Source organism: Temnothorax longispinosus, chromosome 5, assembly GCF_030848805.1.
Source record: "Temnothorax longispinosus isolate EJ_2023e chromosome 5, Tlon_JGU_v1, whole genome shotgun sequence".
Taxonomy (NCBI): domain Eukaryota; kingdom Metazoa; phylum Arthropoda; class Insecta; order Hymenoptera; family Formicidae; genus Temnothorax; species Temnothorax longispinosus.
Genome location: NC_092362.1, coordinates 8,671,931 through 8,692,123, shown reverse-complemented (window position 1 = coordinate 8,692,123; position 20,193 = coordinate 8,671,931). Strand labels below are relative to the sequence as shown.

Below are 20,193 nucleotides of genomic sequence, written 5' to 3'. Positions count from 1 at the left end.
TGCCGCCGCGGGTTCCGTCGACGACGAAGACTTGCTTCCGTAAGAACCCATTGTTCACAATTGAAAAAATTATAGCGAATCTCGCGCGGCTGGCCGTTTTGGCGGTCTGGCTACGTGTGGCGCGGTTACACGTTACACGTAGGCGCGCACTGTCTTATTCAGACGCGCGCTATCCCCACCTTCTTCTACCGCGGGCGCCAGGCGGTCGCGTCGCGTGTCGCCTCGATCATTCGATCCCCGATACACGTGTGCGTACACTACACCTTAAGGAAATGGAAAAGTTATCTTATGCTTATACGTATTACGCGTTGTGCGAAAGCCCGTCCGCCCGCTTTTTTGCATTGCAATCTATATAGTTACGCTAGCGTTCGTATACTACAACTATGTATATATGAATGTTACTGAACCTCTGCGATTAATCTCGCGCGCCGTGTAATCTCGCAGTCATTCGTTGGAAAGTAAAAGATACGTAAGCATTTTTAAAGGAGGAGGGTCCCTAAGGCCTGTTTTCGGCACCCCTTCAAAATTGGGCCAAAATGGCTGGAATCACTTCCTTATACCCTTGGAAGTAATATTTAGTCAATTCCAGCCTAAACGGAAGTATTTAGAGTGTATACTTCAAGTATACATGGTGCATCAGCACGCCCGTATCAAGCATTTTTTTGGAAAACTAAGCGTTATTGAGAAAAATGTTTTAGATAAAAGTTGTATGGTTTCAAGGGAAACATAAGATGGTGTCATTGGTTTGACCTTGGATAGTCATTTCATCAGACTCACCTTAACCAAGCACTCCAAAAGGTGAGAGGCAAGGGGATTCACCTTAATCAAGCACCCCAAAAGGTGAGAGGCAAGGGGACTTACCTTAACCAAGCACCCCAAAAGGTGAGAGGCAAGGGGACTCACCTTAACCAAGCACCCCAAAAGGTGAGAGGCAAGGGGACTCACGTAAATCCAACACCCCACTCTACGTGGCTTCTTAAAGGAAGATTACGTTTACGATTTTACTGTTCACGTGTGGAGAATCAACAAGAATGAATAATATGATTTCAATCTCGGATCTCCTTAAGTAACGTTTCTACAAATCTATCTGTAAGAAGCCTCATAACTCGCAAAGTACTTAATGAAAAATGACTTAGTTATGAGTGTTTTGGAAAGCTCTCGAAATAAGCTACAATTAAAGATATGTAAAAAAATAGGGGGTTCTATATAAAATATTGAAATCGACATTCACGTGACTTTCAAATGACTATCCAAGGTCAAACCAATGACATCATCTTATGTCCCCCTTGAAACCATACAACTTTTATCTGAAACATTTTTCTCAAAAACGCTTAGTTTTCCAAAAAAATGCTTGATACGGGCGCGCTGATGCACCATGTATACTTGAAGTATACACTCTAAATACTTCCGTTTAGGCTGGAATTGACTAAATATTACTTCCAAGGGTATAAGGAAGTGATTCCAGCCATTTTGGTCCAATTTTGAAGGGGTGCCAAAAACAGGCCTTAGGGACCCTCCTCCTTTGACGAGATTCGACAAGCTCGAGTTATTTTCCAATAGACCGACGTTTGTCAAATTTATAGCTAACGTTTACGAGATTGCGAAAACTTTATTAAATTTGAAATTGCGATTGACGATGCGTACGCCATGTCTGTCTATCTCTCTTCCTCTCTCTCTTTCTCTCTCACTCACTCACTCTCTCTCTCTGTTTCTCTGTCCCAAAGGTCCTCCTAGGGTATGTCACTAGGGCGCTGCACGCGTGTCGCGTTCGGAAACGCATCGCAGCGAGGGCGCCATCTTCATGTTCGTTAGCGAACCATGTCTATACGTTTGAACGGTACGTGGATTACGCAGTGATCTCTCCGTCGCGACCGGTACACAGAGTGTATACTACGTCACAGCGATCGAGATTATTCGAGATTCACTTATGCGTATCTGCGTTTCTCTCCGTCGAGTTTCACGCATACGCGGTTCTACGCGAGCTGTGATAAAAGTTATATAGTGATTCGATTATCCGTGGATGTTGATTAACAGTGTTTTGTCGTGTGTGCGGAACGTGACGAGAGCGAGTGCGCGCGCGCGCGCGCGCTGTTCACCGTTCAACGCGAACGCGGGGTGTGCCTTCGCCCTGCCGCGCGCGGTACCGCATACACGGATAAAACGTCAAGGAGATCCACGCGGAGAGACGTCGAGGAGATTTGCGAAAAAATTAAGCGAGAGAAGCAACGCAACCGCATAAACGGCAAGTAATTTTATAATTTGCATGCTGGTATTTGTCGTTCGCCATTTCATACGTCGCCCTGCCCCGGCATACTGGTACCCTGTTAAAAACGTCATTGTGACGTGTTAACTCGTGACGCGTTATACGTTACAACGACGTCTCAATTGCCACCTTGCTCTGTGTGACGTAAGTAACAGCCAAATTCTTGGTGACGGAAACGTTGTAGTGACGTGTGTATTTGCGAGACTTTATGCGACGGGTCGAGCACACCTATTTGCAACCTAAAAATAATCGCGATCGGTTTTGAGAAATTAAGATTAGTTTTCATTGTATTACATATGTTAACGGTATATACGGACAAAATGTGTGTGTGTGTGTGTGTGTGTGTGTGTGTGTGTGTGTGTGTGTGTGTGTGTACATACATACATACATATACATATATACTTATATACATATAGAACGTTAATTGAAATAGAAATAAAAATTAGTGCAACAGAGACCCACGGAAAAGAGCATGTTGCAATTATATTAATAACTATTTTGATCGTAACATAGTCGATTGAAACACTCGAACAATTTGTATGTAATAAATTATCGCGTTGGAAAAATTCCACGTAAAAAAAAAATTTTTTTATTGACTTTTAAACTTACTCATATTTTTTTTGTGCTCTTTGCTTTTGCACGTTTTAACCATTCTGCAGCAACGGAAGAAATTTCCTCGCACAAAATTTTCGATATTTGCAAATTTTGAAATGCAGCCTTATATATATGTCTTTGTCCTAACCAGCTGTACTTTTCAGCCTTTTCGTCAGTCCTAAGATTATGTTAAATATTAATGCGTTGTGCGCCCAATTAATGCGGTAAAATTGGTGACCCCGATGTGATCGCAAAGAGAGGTAGCAACATGAACGATCCCAACGCATCAATACAGATCGTCGAGGAAAGCGTCAGCAGACTCGCTATACGCATACCTCCGTTTTGGGGAGATGAACCTGAGCTATGGTTCGCACAGCTGGAAACGCAGTTCACCATCAGTGGCATCACCCAAGACTCGACGAAATACTTCTACGCTCTGTCTCAATTAGACTCCCGTCAAATCAAGGAGATTAAAGACGTGGTCACACAGCCCCCAGAGGTTAACAAATACGAGACAGTAAAAAGAGCGCTCATACAGCGCATGTCCGTCTCGCAGCAGCAGCGGACACGACAACTCTTGGAGGTCGAGGAATTAGGAGATCGCAAGCCATCTCAATTCTTACGACATCTCCGAACTTTAGCGGGTGAGAATGTACCCGACTCTCTTCTACGGACACTATGGCTAGGACGACTTCCTACGCAAATGCAGATGGTTCTCGCTACCCGGACGGAAGATCCGCTCAACAGCGTAGCCGAACAGGCCGATCGCATCCACGAGATGACGAGCAAGGCTGTGGTAGCTGCAACAGCTACGCCAGCGAATAAAGAGTCATTGGAAGCAAGAATCCAGACTCTGACCAAGCAAGTGGCCACACTTACTACACGCCTCTCGAGAGACAACTCGAGGCAACGTAACAATTGGAAAGGCCGTAATCGAAGTCGAAGCCGTAGTCAGAGCCGCAACCGCGGTAAAAACACAGAGGATAAGGACGATAAGAATGATAAGCACTGCTATTACCACAATCGATTTGGTGAGAAAGCAAGAAAGTGCACACAACAAGTGTACATATAAATCGGAAAAAGACCAGGGCAGTCACTAATGGCGGCCAGTAGACCCGCCCCAAGCCCTCGCCGCCTAATCGTTACGTGCCAAGACACTAAGAGACGGTTCCTGATAGATACAGGATCGGATGTGAGTGTATACCCTCGCTCCATGGTAGCAGGACACACCACGCCAACATCTTATGAACTCTATGCAGCAAACGGCTCAACAATCACTACGTACGGCACAATTACACTGCAGCCGGAAATTGGGTTACGACGCGCATTCCCATGGCGCTTCATTATCGCCAACGTCACGCAGCCCATCATCGGAGCCGACTTCCTTGCTTATTACCATATCCTGCCAGACCTACAGAAAGGCACTCTGCTCGATGGTAAAACATACTTGCGCAAACGCGGCACATCAGAAAAAGGGGCAGTGGAGTCTATCAGAGTGTTGGCTATTGAAGACGAATACCACAGAATCTTGGCAGAATTTCCTGATATCCTAAAGGCTACTGCTAAGAGGCATACGGTAAAACATAGCACGCTCCACCACATCAAAACCACGGATGGCCCACCAGTTGCAAGCCGTCCTCGCCGGTTAGCCCCCGACAAACTCAAGGCGGCCAAGGCTGAATTCGATCTCTTACTCCAAGAAGGGATCATTCGAGTATCGAAAAGCCCATGGTCATCACCATTACATATGGTACCGAAGAAAGGCGACTCCTGGAGATCTTGCGGAGATTACAGGGGAGTTAACGCTAGAACAGAGCCGGATCAGTACCCGATCCCGCATATCGAAGACTTCTCGCAGAACTTGCACGGAAAGAAGATCTTCTCGACAATTGATTTAGTGCGAGCATACAATCAAATACCCGTCAACCCGGAGGATATTTTAAAAACGGCTATAACAACTCCTTTCGGACTCTTCGAATACCTTTATATGCCGTTCAGGTTACGCAATGCCGCACAAACCTTCCAACGCTTCATTCACGAAATTACAAGCGACTTGGATTTTGCCTATGCGTATATTGACGACATCCTCATCGCATCAGAAGACGAGGAACAACACAAGAAGCATTTACGCACACTCTTCGAACGACTCCAGAAATACGGCATTCTACTCAACCCTTCCAAATGCGTTTTCGGAAGGTCAAAGGTTCTTTTCCTTGGTTACGAGGTTTCAGAGAACGGAACTTAACCTCCGCCAGAAAGAATCGCAGCGATCAAGGAGTTTCCCAAACCGGAGAACATTCAACAGCTTCGACGGTTCCTGGAGACTCTCAATTTTTATCGCAGATTTATTCCAAAGGCCGCTAAGGACCAGTCAATTTTAAACGGCTTACTCAGCGGTACCAAAACCAAAAAGAAGGCTCCCATAACATGGAACACAGAACTGGAAGCAGCCTTCGCAAACTGTAAGAACAGTCTGTCTCGCGCAACTCAGCTGGCACACCCAAAGCCAGAGGCAGACATCACTCTTACAACCGACGCTTCTGATACAGCTATCGGAGCAGTCATCCAACAACGGGACGGAACGGAGTGGCAACCATTAGCCTTCTTCAGTAAAAAGCTGAATCCGGCCCAGCAAAAGTATAGCCCCTACGATAGAGAGCTGCTAGCGATCTACGCCGCTATTAAGCACTACCGGCACATGTTAGAAGGAAGGATCTTTACGGTGTTCACCGATCATAAGCCGATCACATACGCCTTTCGACAAGATCCACTCCACAGCTCTCTTAGGCAGGCACGCCAATTTTATGGGCGCTGCTACTTTCCTTCAGAGCGGTGATCTATCTTAGTCAGCTATGCTTATTCTAACTTAGTCAGCTACTGGGTGCGTGTGTAGGAATCGCCCAGGTTAGGTGAATCGCAAAGGAGGGAAGAGATATATGTAGGCGACACAAAATATATGTTTACATACTATATTTACACGTTATTTACACTTTCGGTTATCGGAATATCTCGCCTTGACCTGTTGGCCCCCCCGTTGCTTCGTTTGTGTCGAGGCGTCGACCTTCGTGGCCTCTGGGTCCGTCTGCGTACCGACCGTGACCGAAGCTGGGGCGTCCCTCATTGCCGGCTCTGCATCTGTGGTCGTAGAGGCGTCGCGCGTCTGTCTCTTTTTGCCGGAGCTCAGGCCCTTGTCCGGGTTGACCTTCACGCGTTTCGGGGGTTCGACGAGCTTGGCGGCGTCTGCGGCCGCGGTCGTGCTAGGCACACTTGTCACTCCGGACGAGTATGAAGAGAGCTGCACGTTTCGTTTTCTGTATGTAATAGCCCGTAAAGGCATCGGCAGGGTCCGGCGTCGCCGAGTAGGATCATCGTCCTTCTGTTTGAATCGTTCCTCGAACAGCCGCGGCGTCTTGCCTTCCGACGGTTTCCTGTCGGGCGTACGAGATTCCAGGATGCGAGCGTCTGTATCGCGTGACGATCCGGGTCGTTGTGTCGCGGTCGCGGTATCGCGGAGTGGTATGCGCGAGATGTAGGGGCTACGCGCAGTTATTGGCTGGCGTCTCGCGCCTCGTGTCAGACGGCCGCACGCCGCGATTGGCCGGGCGACTTGCGCCTGGTAGGCGACTAGCGCCGTTGAAGTTGGCCGCGCACCGAGGAGACAACTGGTGCTGTTGGCGACTTGCGCCGTGGTAGGCGACCGAGCGCCGTGTTTGGCCGGGCGACTCGCGCCTTGTAGGCGACTCGCGCCTCGTAGGCGACTCGCGCCGAGTAAGCGGCTCGCGCTGTAGGCGACCGGCGCCGAGGGAGCGACTAGCGCTGGGGAGGCGACCAGCGCCGAGGAAGCGACTAGCGCTGGGTAGGCGACCAGCGCCGAGGAAGCGACTAGCGCTTGTGAAAGCGGCTGGTGCCGTGAGCGGGCGTCTTGCGCCGTGAGAGCGTCTAGCGCTTAGGTAGGCTTCAGCGTTCTGGCGCTTCTATGCCGTAGGCGACTTGCGCCGAGAAGAATTGCTCGAGCCCGTAGGGGGTCTCCCTTTATATTCGTTGATGCAAAACTTTGAACTCGCGAAGCTGCCCCGGCAATGCGACGCCTGGCGGCGTCGCTGTGAACTGCCGGTATTGCAGGCATCGCGCAGGGATGTATCGTTGGTGGCGTAGACCGCCACAATGCGGATTGTTTTTTTTATATCTGCGCTGGTAACTTGCGTCAGACTTGTTTTCTACAAAAAATAGAAATTAAGTTATTTTAATATACATATAGTGTATATTGAATAACGTAGATTCACAGTAGATCAAGTAATAATATACCATTTTTACCAAATTTTTTTTATATGCGCAATTATTCTTAATCGTGCTTTCCACTTCTTTAACGCTAGCTTCAGTTTCTATAGCAACAATTTCAAGTGTATTGCGTTCGTCCCAAACAGATTCAACTTTTAAAGAATCACAATTTTTTTCAAAAATATCTAGCCTTTGAATGACTTGTCGAATTAAACAAGTGAGACCGTTCATAGATATGTTCAAATTTTCCACTATTCTCAAAATTTGATCAATTTCGTGATTAATTTCTTAAATAATAATAGATACGTCGAAACTTGTTTACAAATTGATATTAAATATAAAGAAATGTTACATTTTCTCTTACCGTTATTATTACAAGACGATACTGAAATGGGAAAATATTTAAATCGATAATTGGAATAATTTTGAGAAAGAATGCTGAAATGGCAAAATCTTAAAGACGATAGTTAGAACAATTTTGAGAAAGAGTGTTGAAATGGTAAAATCTGTATATCGATAGTTAGAATGATTTTTAGAAAGAGTGTTGAAATGGTCAAATCTTGAGATCGATAGTTGGAATAATTTTGAGAAACAGTGCTGAAATGGGAAAATCTTCGAATCGATAGTTAGAATATTTTTGAGAAAGAATACTGAAATGGTAAAATCTTGAGATCGATAGTTAGAATATTTTTGAGAAAGAGTACTGAAATGATAAATTCTTCAAATCGATAGTTACAATATTTTTGAGAAAGAATACTGAAATGGTCAAATCTTGAGATCGATAGTTGGAATAATTTTTAGAAACACTGCTGAAATGGGAAAATATTTAAATCGATAATTGGAATAATTTTGAGAAAGAGTGCTGAAATGGCAAAATCTTAAAGACGATAGTTAGAAGAATTTTGAGAAACAGTGCTGAAATGGGAAAATCTTAAAGACGATAGTTACAATACTTTTTAGAAAAAGTGGTGAAATAGGAAAATCTTAAAATCGATAGTTGGAATAATTTTGAGAAAGAGTACTGAAATGGTAAAATCTTAAAGACGATAGTTAGAATAATTTTTGGAAAGAGTACTGAAATGATAAATTCTTCGAATCGATAGTTACAATATTTTTGAGAAAGAATACTGAAATGGTCAAATCTTGAGATCGATAGTTAGAATAATTTTTGGAAAGAGTACTGAAATGATAAATTCTTCAAATCGATAGTTAGAATAATTTTTGGAAAGAGTACTGAAATGGGAAAATCTTCGAATCGATAGTTAGAATAATTTTGAGAAACAGTGGTGAAATGGTAAAATCTCTAGTTTGATTCAAAATGATACGATATTGTAATTGTATGAACGTGTAAAGCGATTGTACGCTCCTCGCGGAAAAATTGGATGAACGCTTAAATTATCTTCAAAAATGGGCAAATTTGAAACAGCTGTATTTTCGTTAAAAATGAACGAAATAAAAGTTTTAAAAAAGGGTTTTGAAGCTTGAAATCTCTACTTTCGGAAGATCGCTCGTTTTTTTTAGTTTCTTTGAGTTTGCTAATTTTTACGAATATAGAAACCACGAGCTGGACAATGTTCTGTGTGTAAAAATTGCCTGACTCACGAAAACTGAAAGAAAATAGTAATCTTCTGAAAGTAGAGATTTCGAGCTTCGAAACCCTTTTTTAAAACTTAAATTTCGTTAATTTTTAACCGAGATACAGCTGCTCAAATTTTGCCTAGTTTTTAAGATAATTTAAGTGTTCCTCAATTTTGTTGGTGAGGAGTGTATATATATTAAACTCATAAATGCCTGGTTAATTATATTGAAAAAACAATTGCTCGTTTACCTTTGATCTATTGATTGAGATGAGTTGATTACTTAATTGCGATATTTTGAAACTTTCTATTTTTGAACTGTCTATATTTAAAAAATATCTTTTGTGACTACAAATTCACAATTGTATCGCGTTCGATTGCGTATTAATTGATTCGAGTTATTTTTTTTTTGCAGACTTGCCGCGGTCGTTACCGCGAGGCGTCGTACGCGCGGATCGAGTGACTCGTGTTTTTTTTTTTTTTTCAAAGTGCTTCTAAGCGCACTTTTGTGTCGAACGCTTTAGTGGACACAGACGCGAGTTTAGAGTACGCGAAAAATGTCCGACGCCGAACATCCCCCGACCCCCTCGGAGGTTTGCGTCATCGGCGAGACGCGGGCGGTCGTCGACGACGTTCCTTCGACGTCGACGACGGCGAGCGACCGGGATCCTCTTCCGCCACCGTCTAGTTCGACAATAGTGTCGACGTTGACCGTTCCAGCCGACCCTCTGCTTTTCGGTTACTCGCGTTCTCCGAAATCCGCGAGGATGAAGCTCGAAATGATGCGAAAGGCCCTGGCGTTTTTGAAAGAACGATGTCCCGAGGTATCCGTCGTACAATTGCGAGATGCTACACCGCCGCCGCCCTGCAATGTATGCGTCACCGACGACGTGTGCGTCCTTCTGTCAAGCGACTCCGAAATGGAGAGTGAGGAGACATGCGACGATATGTCTCCTCTGGTATTATCGGATGACGAACGGGAAGACAATGATTCGATTGTCACAATTTCGGACGAGTAGGAAGAAGCCGCTGCTGCTCCTGCCGCTCCTGCTGCTGTGCTGACACCGTCACCGCCGCCGCCGCCGCGACTGTCGACGATCGAGATAAGCGATTCGGACTCGCCCACCTCGACCCCGTCGTCGTCTACCCGGAGGAAACGCTCCACCGCGCGTTACGCCCATGATGGAGCTTTTCCGGGAACGTCCAGTTCCGGCGGTCGTCGTTCTCGTTCTCCCGCTGATGTGGCCGACCAAGAGTCGAGTGACTCGACCACTTCGGGCGAATCACCGGATCTCGCTAGAAAAAAGCGGGGTACCGTGTCGAGGAGCCAAGAGTTCAGTCCGTACATGGACCGTCTTCTAATAAGGCACGCCCTGGAGACGAGTATTCCACCGGACCAGCTAAGGTCGTGGGACAGCCTCGTCGCTAGGCACTCTAACGTGTTCGCGGATTTCACGCGACAACAACTGCGCCGCCGACTGGTTGAGTTGGCGCAAGGAAAACACAGCCGAGGTTTCGGTGAGGAGCACCGCAACACGTTGGAGCGGGTAAGAGAAATGTGCCGCGATTTAAAATTGCGTTATTAGGATAGAGCGTGCACGAGTGATGACACGCGCGAGTGATATCGTTGCCTGTCGCTTCGTTTCTTATGGAGGACAATCCTGTGAAACGATATTTTTCATATATTTCACAAATGTTTGATGATACAAAATGCATACGAGCACACACACATATATATAATGTTGTATATATACATATATATATATATATACTATATATATTCTCGATATATATATATCATATATTATGTCATATATCACAACTGCATATATATATATATATATATACGTACATCGCGCTGCATTACGAATCGAAGCGTGCAAAAGTGATGACACGCGCGAGTGATATCGTTGCCTGTCACTTCGTTTCTTATGGAGGACAATCCTATGTGAAACGATATTTTTTATATATTTCAAAATCGAAGCGTGCAAAAGTGATGACGCGCGCGAGTGATATCGTTGCGTGTCTCTTTCGTTTCTAATGGAAGGCAATCCTGTGAAATGAAATATTTTGCACTGTTTGAAATATTTTAAGTAATAAAAACTTGACTTACGATGCATGTCTATGTGAGACGTCCACGGTGTGTTATCTGGGTAGATATGAGTATGCGTGCAATGATGCGTAAAAAAATTATACTTAGTCTCCTCTAATATTCCTTTCCCTCGTCCAATTTCCCTATCCTTCCCATTCCCCCCTCGCCGATGTGGCCGCTACCTTGACGCGGTGGCGAGGCTTGAGCGTGCGTCACCCCATTGACGCACCGACCAAGAGCGGCCACGCTTTACGATTTTTTACAAATTTCTTTCGAAGCGATTTAACGCTATTTATTGTTTCAGCGAAACGAACGCGGACAGCAGCGGGAGCAACGGAAAAAGAGTCGCCTATATATATACGTACGCGTATAGACCGTCCGAATCTTTTGACAGGACGAAACGAGTTGGAATCATTTCAAAAGGAACGGTACGAATATGGTGGAAGCTGCAAAAACGTAGTTGGAATAATTTCACGGAATAATAGGTAAATGGTAAATATGTTGATATGTGAATATGGTAAAATTTGTAAAAACGGAGTCGAATTGTAACGGGGGGGGGCACCGTGCGAAGACATCCGGCAGTCTCATTCCGGGAAAACGAATTAATAGCGTTGATAGCAGACACCTGCGTTTACATAATTTATTGTACCAAGTAATGCATTTGAAGAAAAAAGTTATTAAATGTCTTCGATTCAAGTAAATTTTTTTATTTTTATACAAAAGAACCTTTAGATTCTTCTCTCTTTAACGTTATCTCTTTAAACGAAATAAAATAATTTTGCTTCGTTTGTTCTAGATCCAAAGATGAATTGATACAACTTGTTTCACAAGAGTAATTTTATAAAGAAGCTCCACAAAGTATCTCACGACCTATACGTATACGAAAGTTGTACGGTGATAACTTGAGTGTGAAATTGTGTGTTTTTTTTTTCTTTTCTTTTCTTTTCTTTTGGCAACACATACGCATACCCACGTACAAAACGGAAACATGTTTTAGGAAATAACACGGAATAATCCTCATCGATTGAGACTGGCTCGTTTGTGGAATGGGAACTGACGCAACGAAAGCAACTAGCGGCATTGCGTGCGATGAATTGACACAAAGTAAAAAGGCGGTAGCGGCATGTATTGGAACGAAACAGACTCGTTCGGATAATCTCGCGCCGCAATTGCGTTCTATATTGGAAGTGAGAAAATATACGAAATGTTATATGCCCTTTTATTAATGTTCTTATACACGTGTCAAACTTAATTTTCATATTCTCAGGCGAGCAAACCGTTGCGAGAAAGTCTTGGATTGCCGTTGGACAAAATTCGCCAGGAGCATCGAAAGGCTTCGTTGCTTGCGTCACCGCTCTATGTATTGTACGCGAAGGCATCTGCTTACACAGGGATGCTTATGGTATATAATTCGTAAACGTTGTATATTTATGTGACGGTTTTATGAGATAAAATTTCTTATAGCTGTTATTTTTGAAAATATCTTGTAGATAGTACATTGCTGGTCACAGAGTGGAAGGTGACGAAGACGAAGCGAGACGCGCGAACAATCGTGACGGTTTACGAGAGTCTCGGACTCGGATACTGAAAATCAATCGGAAAGTATCGTGGAAGAAATGCCCGTGCGTAAGAAAAGACATCACGGATTGTATCCCGAGAAGCTAGGCGAGAAGCGAGAAACGGTGCAAACTATTGCAGCGACATCCGTTGCGCGTAAAAACAGTTGTTACGCTATGCACATGCATTTGTCACATTTATGGTCAGGCAGATTTAATTATGGTGATAATATGATGCTTAATGTAACGATATAGGTAAGTTTTACACCATAATCGCATTAATCGCATCACCCTACGGAAAGATAACTGTATAACGAAGCTGAACCGTTTATGATTCCAGGATTACGCGACTGTCGCGATAACGATGCTCTGTGGTGGTATTTTAACCGTACCAAGTTGCCCCTTACGTATACTTGTTCAATACGTTGACTATTCTCGTGACTGTGCTCGAGTTGGCAGACTTTCCTCCAATTTTTTGGATATTTGATGCTCGTTCCTTGTGGCGCGCCAGTACACAGTTCCTTTAACGATGTTGTTACATAAGTAATTACACGCATGCACACACACGTGTGCAGCTACGATAATAAAAGAACTAACGTATAATTATTTATTCAATGTAGATGTGTGTAATTCCGTAATTCAACCAACTTAATTACATTTGTATATAATGTCAAGTATAGTTTATATAAATTGAACTTTATTTTACAATCTCTTACGAATCATTAGAGTGTTCTTCGATAGACTTCTTTAATAGGGATGCGATTACACACATACGATAAATAAAATTAACATTATTATAAAAGAACAACATGGATTTGTACCGGGACGCTCGACAACGACGAATCTTGTTAATTACTATGATTTTTTAACTTCTGCTGTTGAGAGTGGATCCCAGGTTGACTCAGTTTATAGAACCGATTATAGAAAAGCCTTTGACTCAGTTAATCATACAATATTAATGTGTAAACTTCGATCTGTAGGGTTCGCGGAGGTTCTCTTTTGCGTTGGATATCCTGCTTCCTATCAAACGGGTCTCTCGAGTCATAAAGTTTGATAATAGCTTCTCCAGAAGTATAAATGTTTTGTCTGGAGTGCCCCGCAGGGCTCGCACATCTTGGTCCTCTTTTATTTGTTTTATTTATCAATGACATAGCTGCTTTTATTAAATTCTGCTTTTTCTTACTGTATGCCGATGACCTTAAATTATACCGCCAAATTAATGGACCTGCCGTGATGCGCTTTTATTACAACATGACTTATATTTCAACTTGAGGCCTGGTGGTGTAGGAGCAACTGTCTTCGGCTTAACGTCTCTAAATGTTTTGTTACACACTTTTCTCGTAGACGTAACTCATATTTATATAACTGTACTCTTGATGGTTTTTACCTCTCTGTCAGCGGTGCGCGAAGCTCGAGATCTCGGGGTCTTGTTCGGTGCGGACTTATCATTTGATACACATATACGATCGATAGTTTCATCTGCTTATAGAACGCTTGGATTCATCCTCCGATGGGGTATATTTTTTAAGAATATAACCATTTTAAAATTATTATACCGTACGTTACTTCGCCCCAAGTTGGAGTACCGTTCCATAGTTTGGTCTCCGTATTTTGAATGTCGTCACAGTTATCGATTGAACGTGTGCGGCACAAATTCCTGAGTATGGCTGCTTATCGGCTAGGTAATCCCATGTCGCGTACTTGCCATGAATACTGCGCTATATTGGATAGATTAAATCTGCTATCGTTAGAAAATAGGAGACTAACCTTTGATCTTACATTTATTTTTAAGCTTCTTAATCACTCTATTGATTGTCCGGATTTATTGGAACGTCTATCTATTTTAACATCCCGACTAGAGAATTAAGACGGTACTCTCCATCTTCCACCTCGAGTATCACCGTACTTTGTATAGCGCAAATTCGTGTGTAAATAGGCTAATAATATCTGCGAGTAATTTCTCCAATAGGGTTGACTTTTTTGGTGGCTCTGTGTCAACTTTTTGACAAAAACTTTCTCGTCTACTCTCTTTTGTAACCGGAATTTCTCCATATTGTGTTGTAAAATTTTTATTTTATCTTATTGTTCTTGTTTTTTCTTTTCTCTTGTACGCTAAAGGGTTTATTACCCGTTGATAAAGTTTATTATTATTGTTATTAATAAAATTAAATAATTACATCTTTATTTATATTTTACAGGTTTATGATCGCAGATTATTGCCGTTACCTGAAAAGATATTGCGACGAATCATTTCTAGATATCTATCGTCATAGGCGGTAATTCCTTTTTTTCTTTTTTTTTCATATTGCATAACGATAATCTATGTCTGGGCCTTGGTAAATATAATATGGGTGAATAAAATGGGCTTGACCAAGCGGTATCTGAAATACGTGCCGGCAGATAACGCAAACGTAATAACGAGCCCTCGGTGCAACGTCGTCTTCGTGTAAAGCTGGACGGTCGGGAAGGTAGAATCGTGGCTGCTGCTGCTGCTGCTGCTGCTGCTGCTGCTGCTGCTGCTGCTGCTGCTGCTGCTGCTGCTGCTGCTGCTGCCGCTGCGTGCGAACACGTATATACATTTGGGACCGGGAGCATTTGGGAGCGGCTCGGAGAGAAGGTAAATTGAAAGGACGTAAGATGCTTTGTGATACGATTTGTCTTTATATAATTATTTTTTAAGTAATATATATAATTTATAAGCACATATTTTTACAGAAATATCCTATAAAATGTGATACGGTTGAAAGCATAATAACAGGCGCGAGCGGACGAGTTGTTTCATTAAAAGTTGACTCCACATGTAAAGTTCTTGGATGTCACGCGGCGTGGGAAATTCCATACAACTGTTTTATCTACTGTCTGAAGATATAGTAAAAGATAGATTTACGAAAAGATTCGAAGAAAGAAAGACGAAAGGCTCATAACTGAGTTTTAGCAAAAAAGATATTTTTAATTTATCTAAATAGAATAAGATTTAAATACATATTTCTTTGCCTCGTCAATAGGGAAGGAAATGACGCAGACGGAAAGAGCTACCAAATGCACCATACCTACGACAGACGAGATGAGACGTTTTTACCTATTGTTAAAATCTCTGGCAAAGCGAAAGGACTTGATTTAATTATATAGGCAAAGGAAACGCGCGAACTCAGAGTTAGTAACAGCTTTTATATAAGACAAATTAAAAATCACCTGAAAGGAGGAGGGTCCCTAAGGCCTGTTTTTGGCACCCCTTCAAAATTGGGCCAAAATGGCTGGAATCACTTCCTTATACCCTTGGAAGTAATATTTAGTCAATTCCAGCCTAAACGGAAGTATTTAGAGTGTATACTTCAAGTATACATGGTGCATCAGCGCGTCCGTATCAAGCATTTTTTTGGAAAACTAAGCGTTTTTGAGAAAAATGTTTCAGATAAAAGTTGTATGGTTTCAAGGGGAACATAAGATGGTGTCATTGGTTTGACCTTGGATAGTCATTTGAAGGTCACGTGAATGTTGATTTCAATATTTTATATAGAACCCCCTATTTTTACATATCTTTAATTGTAGCTTATTTCGAGAGCTTTCCAAAACACTCATAACTAAGTCATTTTTTATTAAGTACTTTGCGAGTTATGAGGCTTCTTACAGATAGATTTGTAGAAACGTTACTTAAGGAGATCCGAGATTGAAATCATATTATTCATTCTTGTTGATTCTCCACACGTGAACAGTAAAATTGTAAACGTAATCTTCCTTTAAGAAGCCACGTAGAGTGGGGTGTTGGATTTACGTGAGTCCCCTTGCCTGTCACTTTTTGGGGTGCTAGATTAAAAAAGTGAGTCCCCTTGCCTCTCACCTTTTGGGGTGCTTGATTAAGGTGAGTCCCCTTGCCTCTCACCTTTTGGGGTGCTTGGTTAAGGTGAGTCTGATGAAATGACTATCCAAGGTCAAACCAATGACACCATCTTATGTCCTCCTTGAAACCATACAATTTTTATCTGAAACATTTTTCTCAATAACGCTTAGTTTTCCAAAAAATGCTTGATACGGGCGCGCTGATGCACCATGTATACTTGAAGTATACACTCTAAATACTTCCGTTTAGGCTGGAATTGACTAAATATTACTTCCAAAGGTATAAGGAAGTGATTCCAGCCATTTTGGCCCAATTTTGAAGGGGTGCCGAAAACAGGCCTTAGGGACCCTCCTCCTTTGTTGCTATATTTTATTTTGTCCCTTTTGTACAGTTATGCGTGTTGGAGTCGATAACAATTCGAGATCGAGTTGCATTCTTTGTACGTGGAAGAGAAAGATTCCCAAGTAAAATGTTTGCGTTCAATAGCGGCACATAATGGCCATCGCGTACACAGATGTTCGAGCTGTCTGTTTTAGCTCCGACAATTTGGCATTAGCTATACCGTTAACGGAGATTTTGTCTGAAATTATGGAACAGGTAGAGTGTCTTATGAAATATGTGTTCTTGATAAGTAATGGATACATATTACAGAGAGACGTAGTAACAAATGTGACAATTTTTAGGGTCAAGGCTATCGTACTTGCGCACAGTGCAGTGCGGTTATATGCCTTGACGCGCGGTAACGATTCGTGCCGGCCGGTGACAGACATATCTGATTGTTGGTTCCAAGGACGGAAAAATGCTTATTGTCGATGCATTGCATCTGGGGATATCTTGGAACGAGTAGTGCCGGCGCGCACTTCAAAGAGCTTTGGACCGTGACACATAATTTCCGGACTTGGTAATATTTTTGAACAAAATATTTTAAAAATTGTTATTAAATTGAAACTTATTGTAATACGTTTTTGTGCGAATAGAAAGGCATTGCCAGCGGTGGTGGTGATCGAACGGTTAAATTTTGGAATTTTCAACTTATTCACGATTCTATAACAATCGGATAAAAGCTCAAGTTCTATCTGTCTTGCACGTAAGGACACGCTTAAGCTTGAAGAAAGCGTCCTGTGCGTCGGATCAAGTCCGAATAATAGATTTGTGTGGCTCTGTTTCTCTATCGGACTGTATTACTATTGAAATCTTCTTTTTCGACACATTTTAGATACCGCAGTTATTTTGAGATACATTATTACATTATCTGGAATGTTATCTTTTATCGTTTTATATTTTTATTACAGTTGTTTGTGTCGCTTTACGGGCGCACAAGCTACGACCGGGGTACTGTGTGCATGGATATATCCAGCGACTCCACGCTCGTCAGCCACCGCGGTTCTGCTGATCGCAACGTCAAAAGATCTGGAATTTGGATTTCGGTGATTGCCACAAGTCTTTGTTCGCGCACGATGACTCTGTCCACGCGGGTCTCATCTGCTCTCATTCGTGCCTGGAACTCACACGCTACTTCTTTACACCTCTGGTAAAGACCTGGGCAGGATTGAACAATATGGGATGGCTGATATATTTCAAAACATCACCACGCTACGAGTACTGTATTTCATTGAATATTTTGTAATACCGCGTGTTAAATCGGTGATTACGATACTTTTATGATTTTTTAAGGGACACGCTGGATCAAGTTGGAGTTGTTACGTTTCAGCGAACGGGGTTTCCGTCGCGTCGTGCGGTTCCGATAGAGTGCGTAGTCAGACTGTACGAGAAGAAGACTATATAACGAACCTTTATTATTACAAGACGAAGCGGAAAAAGAAAGGGAACGACGCGGGAGAACGAATTAGTTACCGGGTCAAAAGCACTGCGGTATTAGGACAGAAACAACAACAGAGGCGCGTTACCTTCCAGAAAGACCGTTAACAGTGAGAAAGCTGTAAGTTGAATATTATTAAACTATATACAATTTGCAACACAGGGAATTAAAATCTCTTTGTTTTACTACGGACTTTCTTATCAAGCTGAGCTGATAATGTACTCTGGAATGCTTGGAAATATGCAACCAATGTGAGATGGAATTAAGTAAAGCTGTTTCTGCTTCTGACACAAAGCGCCGCGTCTCTTTCTCTACTGGATGCAGGCTTCTATACGAATGCACGAGAACGGAAGATTTTCTAGTGGAAACTTTTACAAACGAGTTAGGGCGAGGTATATGAATCTGAAAATGTGACGAAGCACGCAATAACGTTTCGTATATAAGAATGAATAACGTAACTTGGAACGTTGCATTGTTTCAGTGAATTGGAGGAGACGTTACCGCATTGTTACCATATTTTGCCGCCTGTGATATTCTCAAGAGACTCTTTAATTTGTTAAAAAATGATTGTCAAGTTGAGCTATTATCCAGATTAGCTCTGTGCTTGGTACAAGCGCGTCACGGACCGCGATAGTTGCCCCCCATCAAAATCTTTTGCCCACGTTGGAGATTGTGAAGAAACTCGCTGTGGAAAAGATCTCTACTTTGAGCTGAGTAATAACAGCTTACTTTACCGACTGCATATATGTTTACGCGAAAATGTGTACCGTTATTTATCTCACGAATTAACGAACGATATCTTTTAGGATGCTATTTTGGCTTAAATTTACCTGATATGATGGTACGTGCGACGCATCTTTGCAAGGAACGGGAAGGAATCGAACGTCTTCGGAGACGCCACCAAGAATGTCGAGAACGTAAGAAGAAAATCAGAAGAAACGAGCGGGAGAAGGCTGTATAAAGAGAGCGATCGTGAACTTGTTGATCTTATCGACGACATAAAAAATTTTGTTTTCTTTATTTTTATATCAGCACTTTATTATCGCGTAATACTTGACGTAATAAAAATCGATGTACTAAAGATACGATACATATATAACAGATACACGGAGAAAATTTTATAGTAAATATTACTATGGTGTCGCACTAGCTGCGGACCATCGAGGAATTTCAAGTTAAAATACTATAATTATTGTTTTAAAAACGATTAAATAACGTAATTTTTACCATAAACATAGTAATTTAACTTAAAATTCCTCGATGGTCCGCAGCTAGTGCGACACCGTAGTAACATTTACTATAAAACTTTCTCCGCGTATATAAAAAATATGTTTGATAAAAGATATAATATACAAAAAAATATACCGTGTGGCTCTACGTGGGTACGTGTGAGTGGGTGTGGATGTGCGCGCGTGTGTATTCGTGTAATTGTTCGATTGTAGCATATTATATTCGTGGAAATAACATTATATACATATAAGATTTTGCGCGGAAAACCTGTCTGTCTTTTCTTCTTCCCTTGCTTCCCCCCTCAAGAAGGACCGCGGAAGAATCGCGCGCGCGCGTTTACCGGGGAAAAGATCGCTTCTGGAGTCCTCCTCGCCGAAGAAGCTTCGCCGCCGGGGCGAGTCAAGTACCAGTGCGACGCATCTTTGCAAGGAACGGGAAGGAATCGAACGTCTTCGGAGACGCCACCAAGAATGTCGAGAACGTAAGAAGAAAATCAGAAGAAACAAGCGGGAGAAGGCTGTATAAAGAGAGCGATCGTGAACTTGTTGATCTTATCGACGACACAATGAATTTTGTTTTCTTTATTTTTATATCAGCACTTTATTATCGCGTAATACTTGACGTAATAAAAATCGATGTACTAAAGATACGATACATATATAAGAGATATATAAAAAATATATTTGATAAAAGATATAACATACACAAATTTACCGTGTGGCTACAACTAAAATCTTAATTAATCTTAAACTCGAATCTTAATTAATCAATGTTCGTACAATGAGATATCACAGCAGAAACGAAATTTATTTCGTTTTGATACAAAAATATATCTCTCCGATACTACATACACCACACTAATGCGGCTCGCGCGTGACTTAGGGCCGGTTGTTCCAACCTATTGGTAAGCTACCTGATAGTTAAATCACATGTCTATCTTTGTCCA

The 20,193-nt window shown here is 42.3% G+C and overlaps 1 protein-coding gene and 1 pseudogene across 1 annotated transcript; both read left to right on the top strand.

The window, feature by feature from the left end:
- The first annotated feature begins 3,125 nt into the window (after positions 1-3,125).
- Positions 3,126-3,929, top strand: LOC139812918 (uncharacterized). Its single transcript, XM_071778102.1, has one exon. The coding sequence runs from the start codon at positions 3,126-3,128 to the stop codon at positions 3,927-3,929; it is 804 nt and encodes a 267-aa protein (XP_071634203.1).
- Positions 3,930-9,269: 5,340 nt separating this feature from the next.
- Positions 9,270-18,731, top strand: LOC139812917 (WD repeat-containing protein 3-like; annotated as a pseudogene).
- Positions 18,732-20,193: the final 1,462 nt, after the last annotated feature.

Coding starts and splice junctions, on each gene's coding strand:
- LOC139812918 (XM_071778102.1), top strand. CDS start 3,126: ATGAACGATCCCAACGCATCAATACAGATCGTCGAGGAAAGCGTCAGC.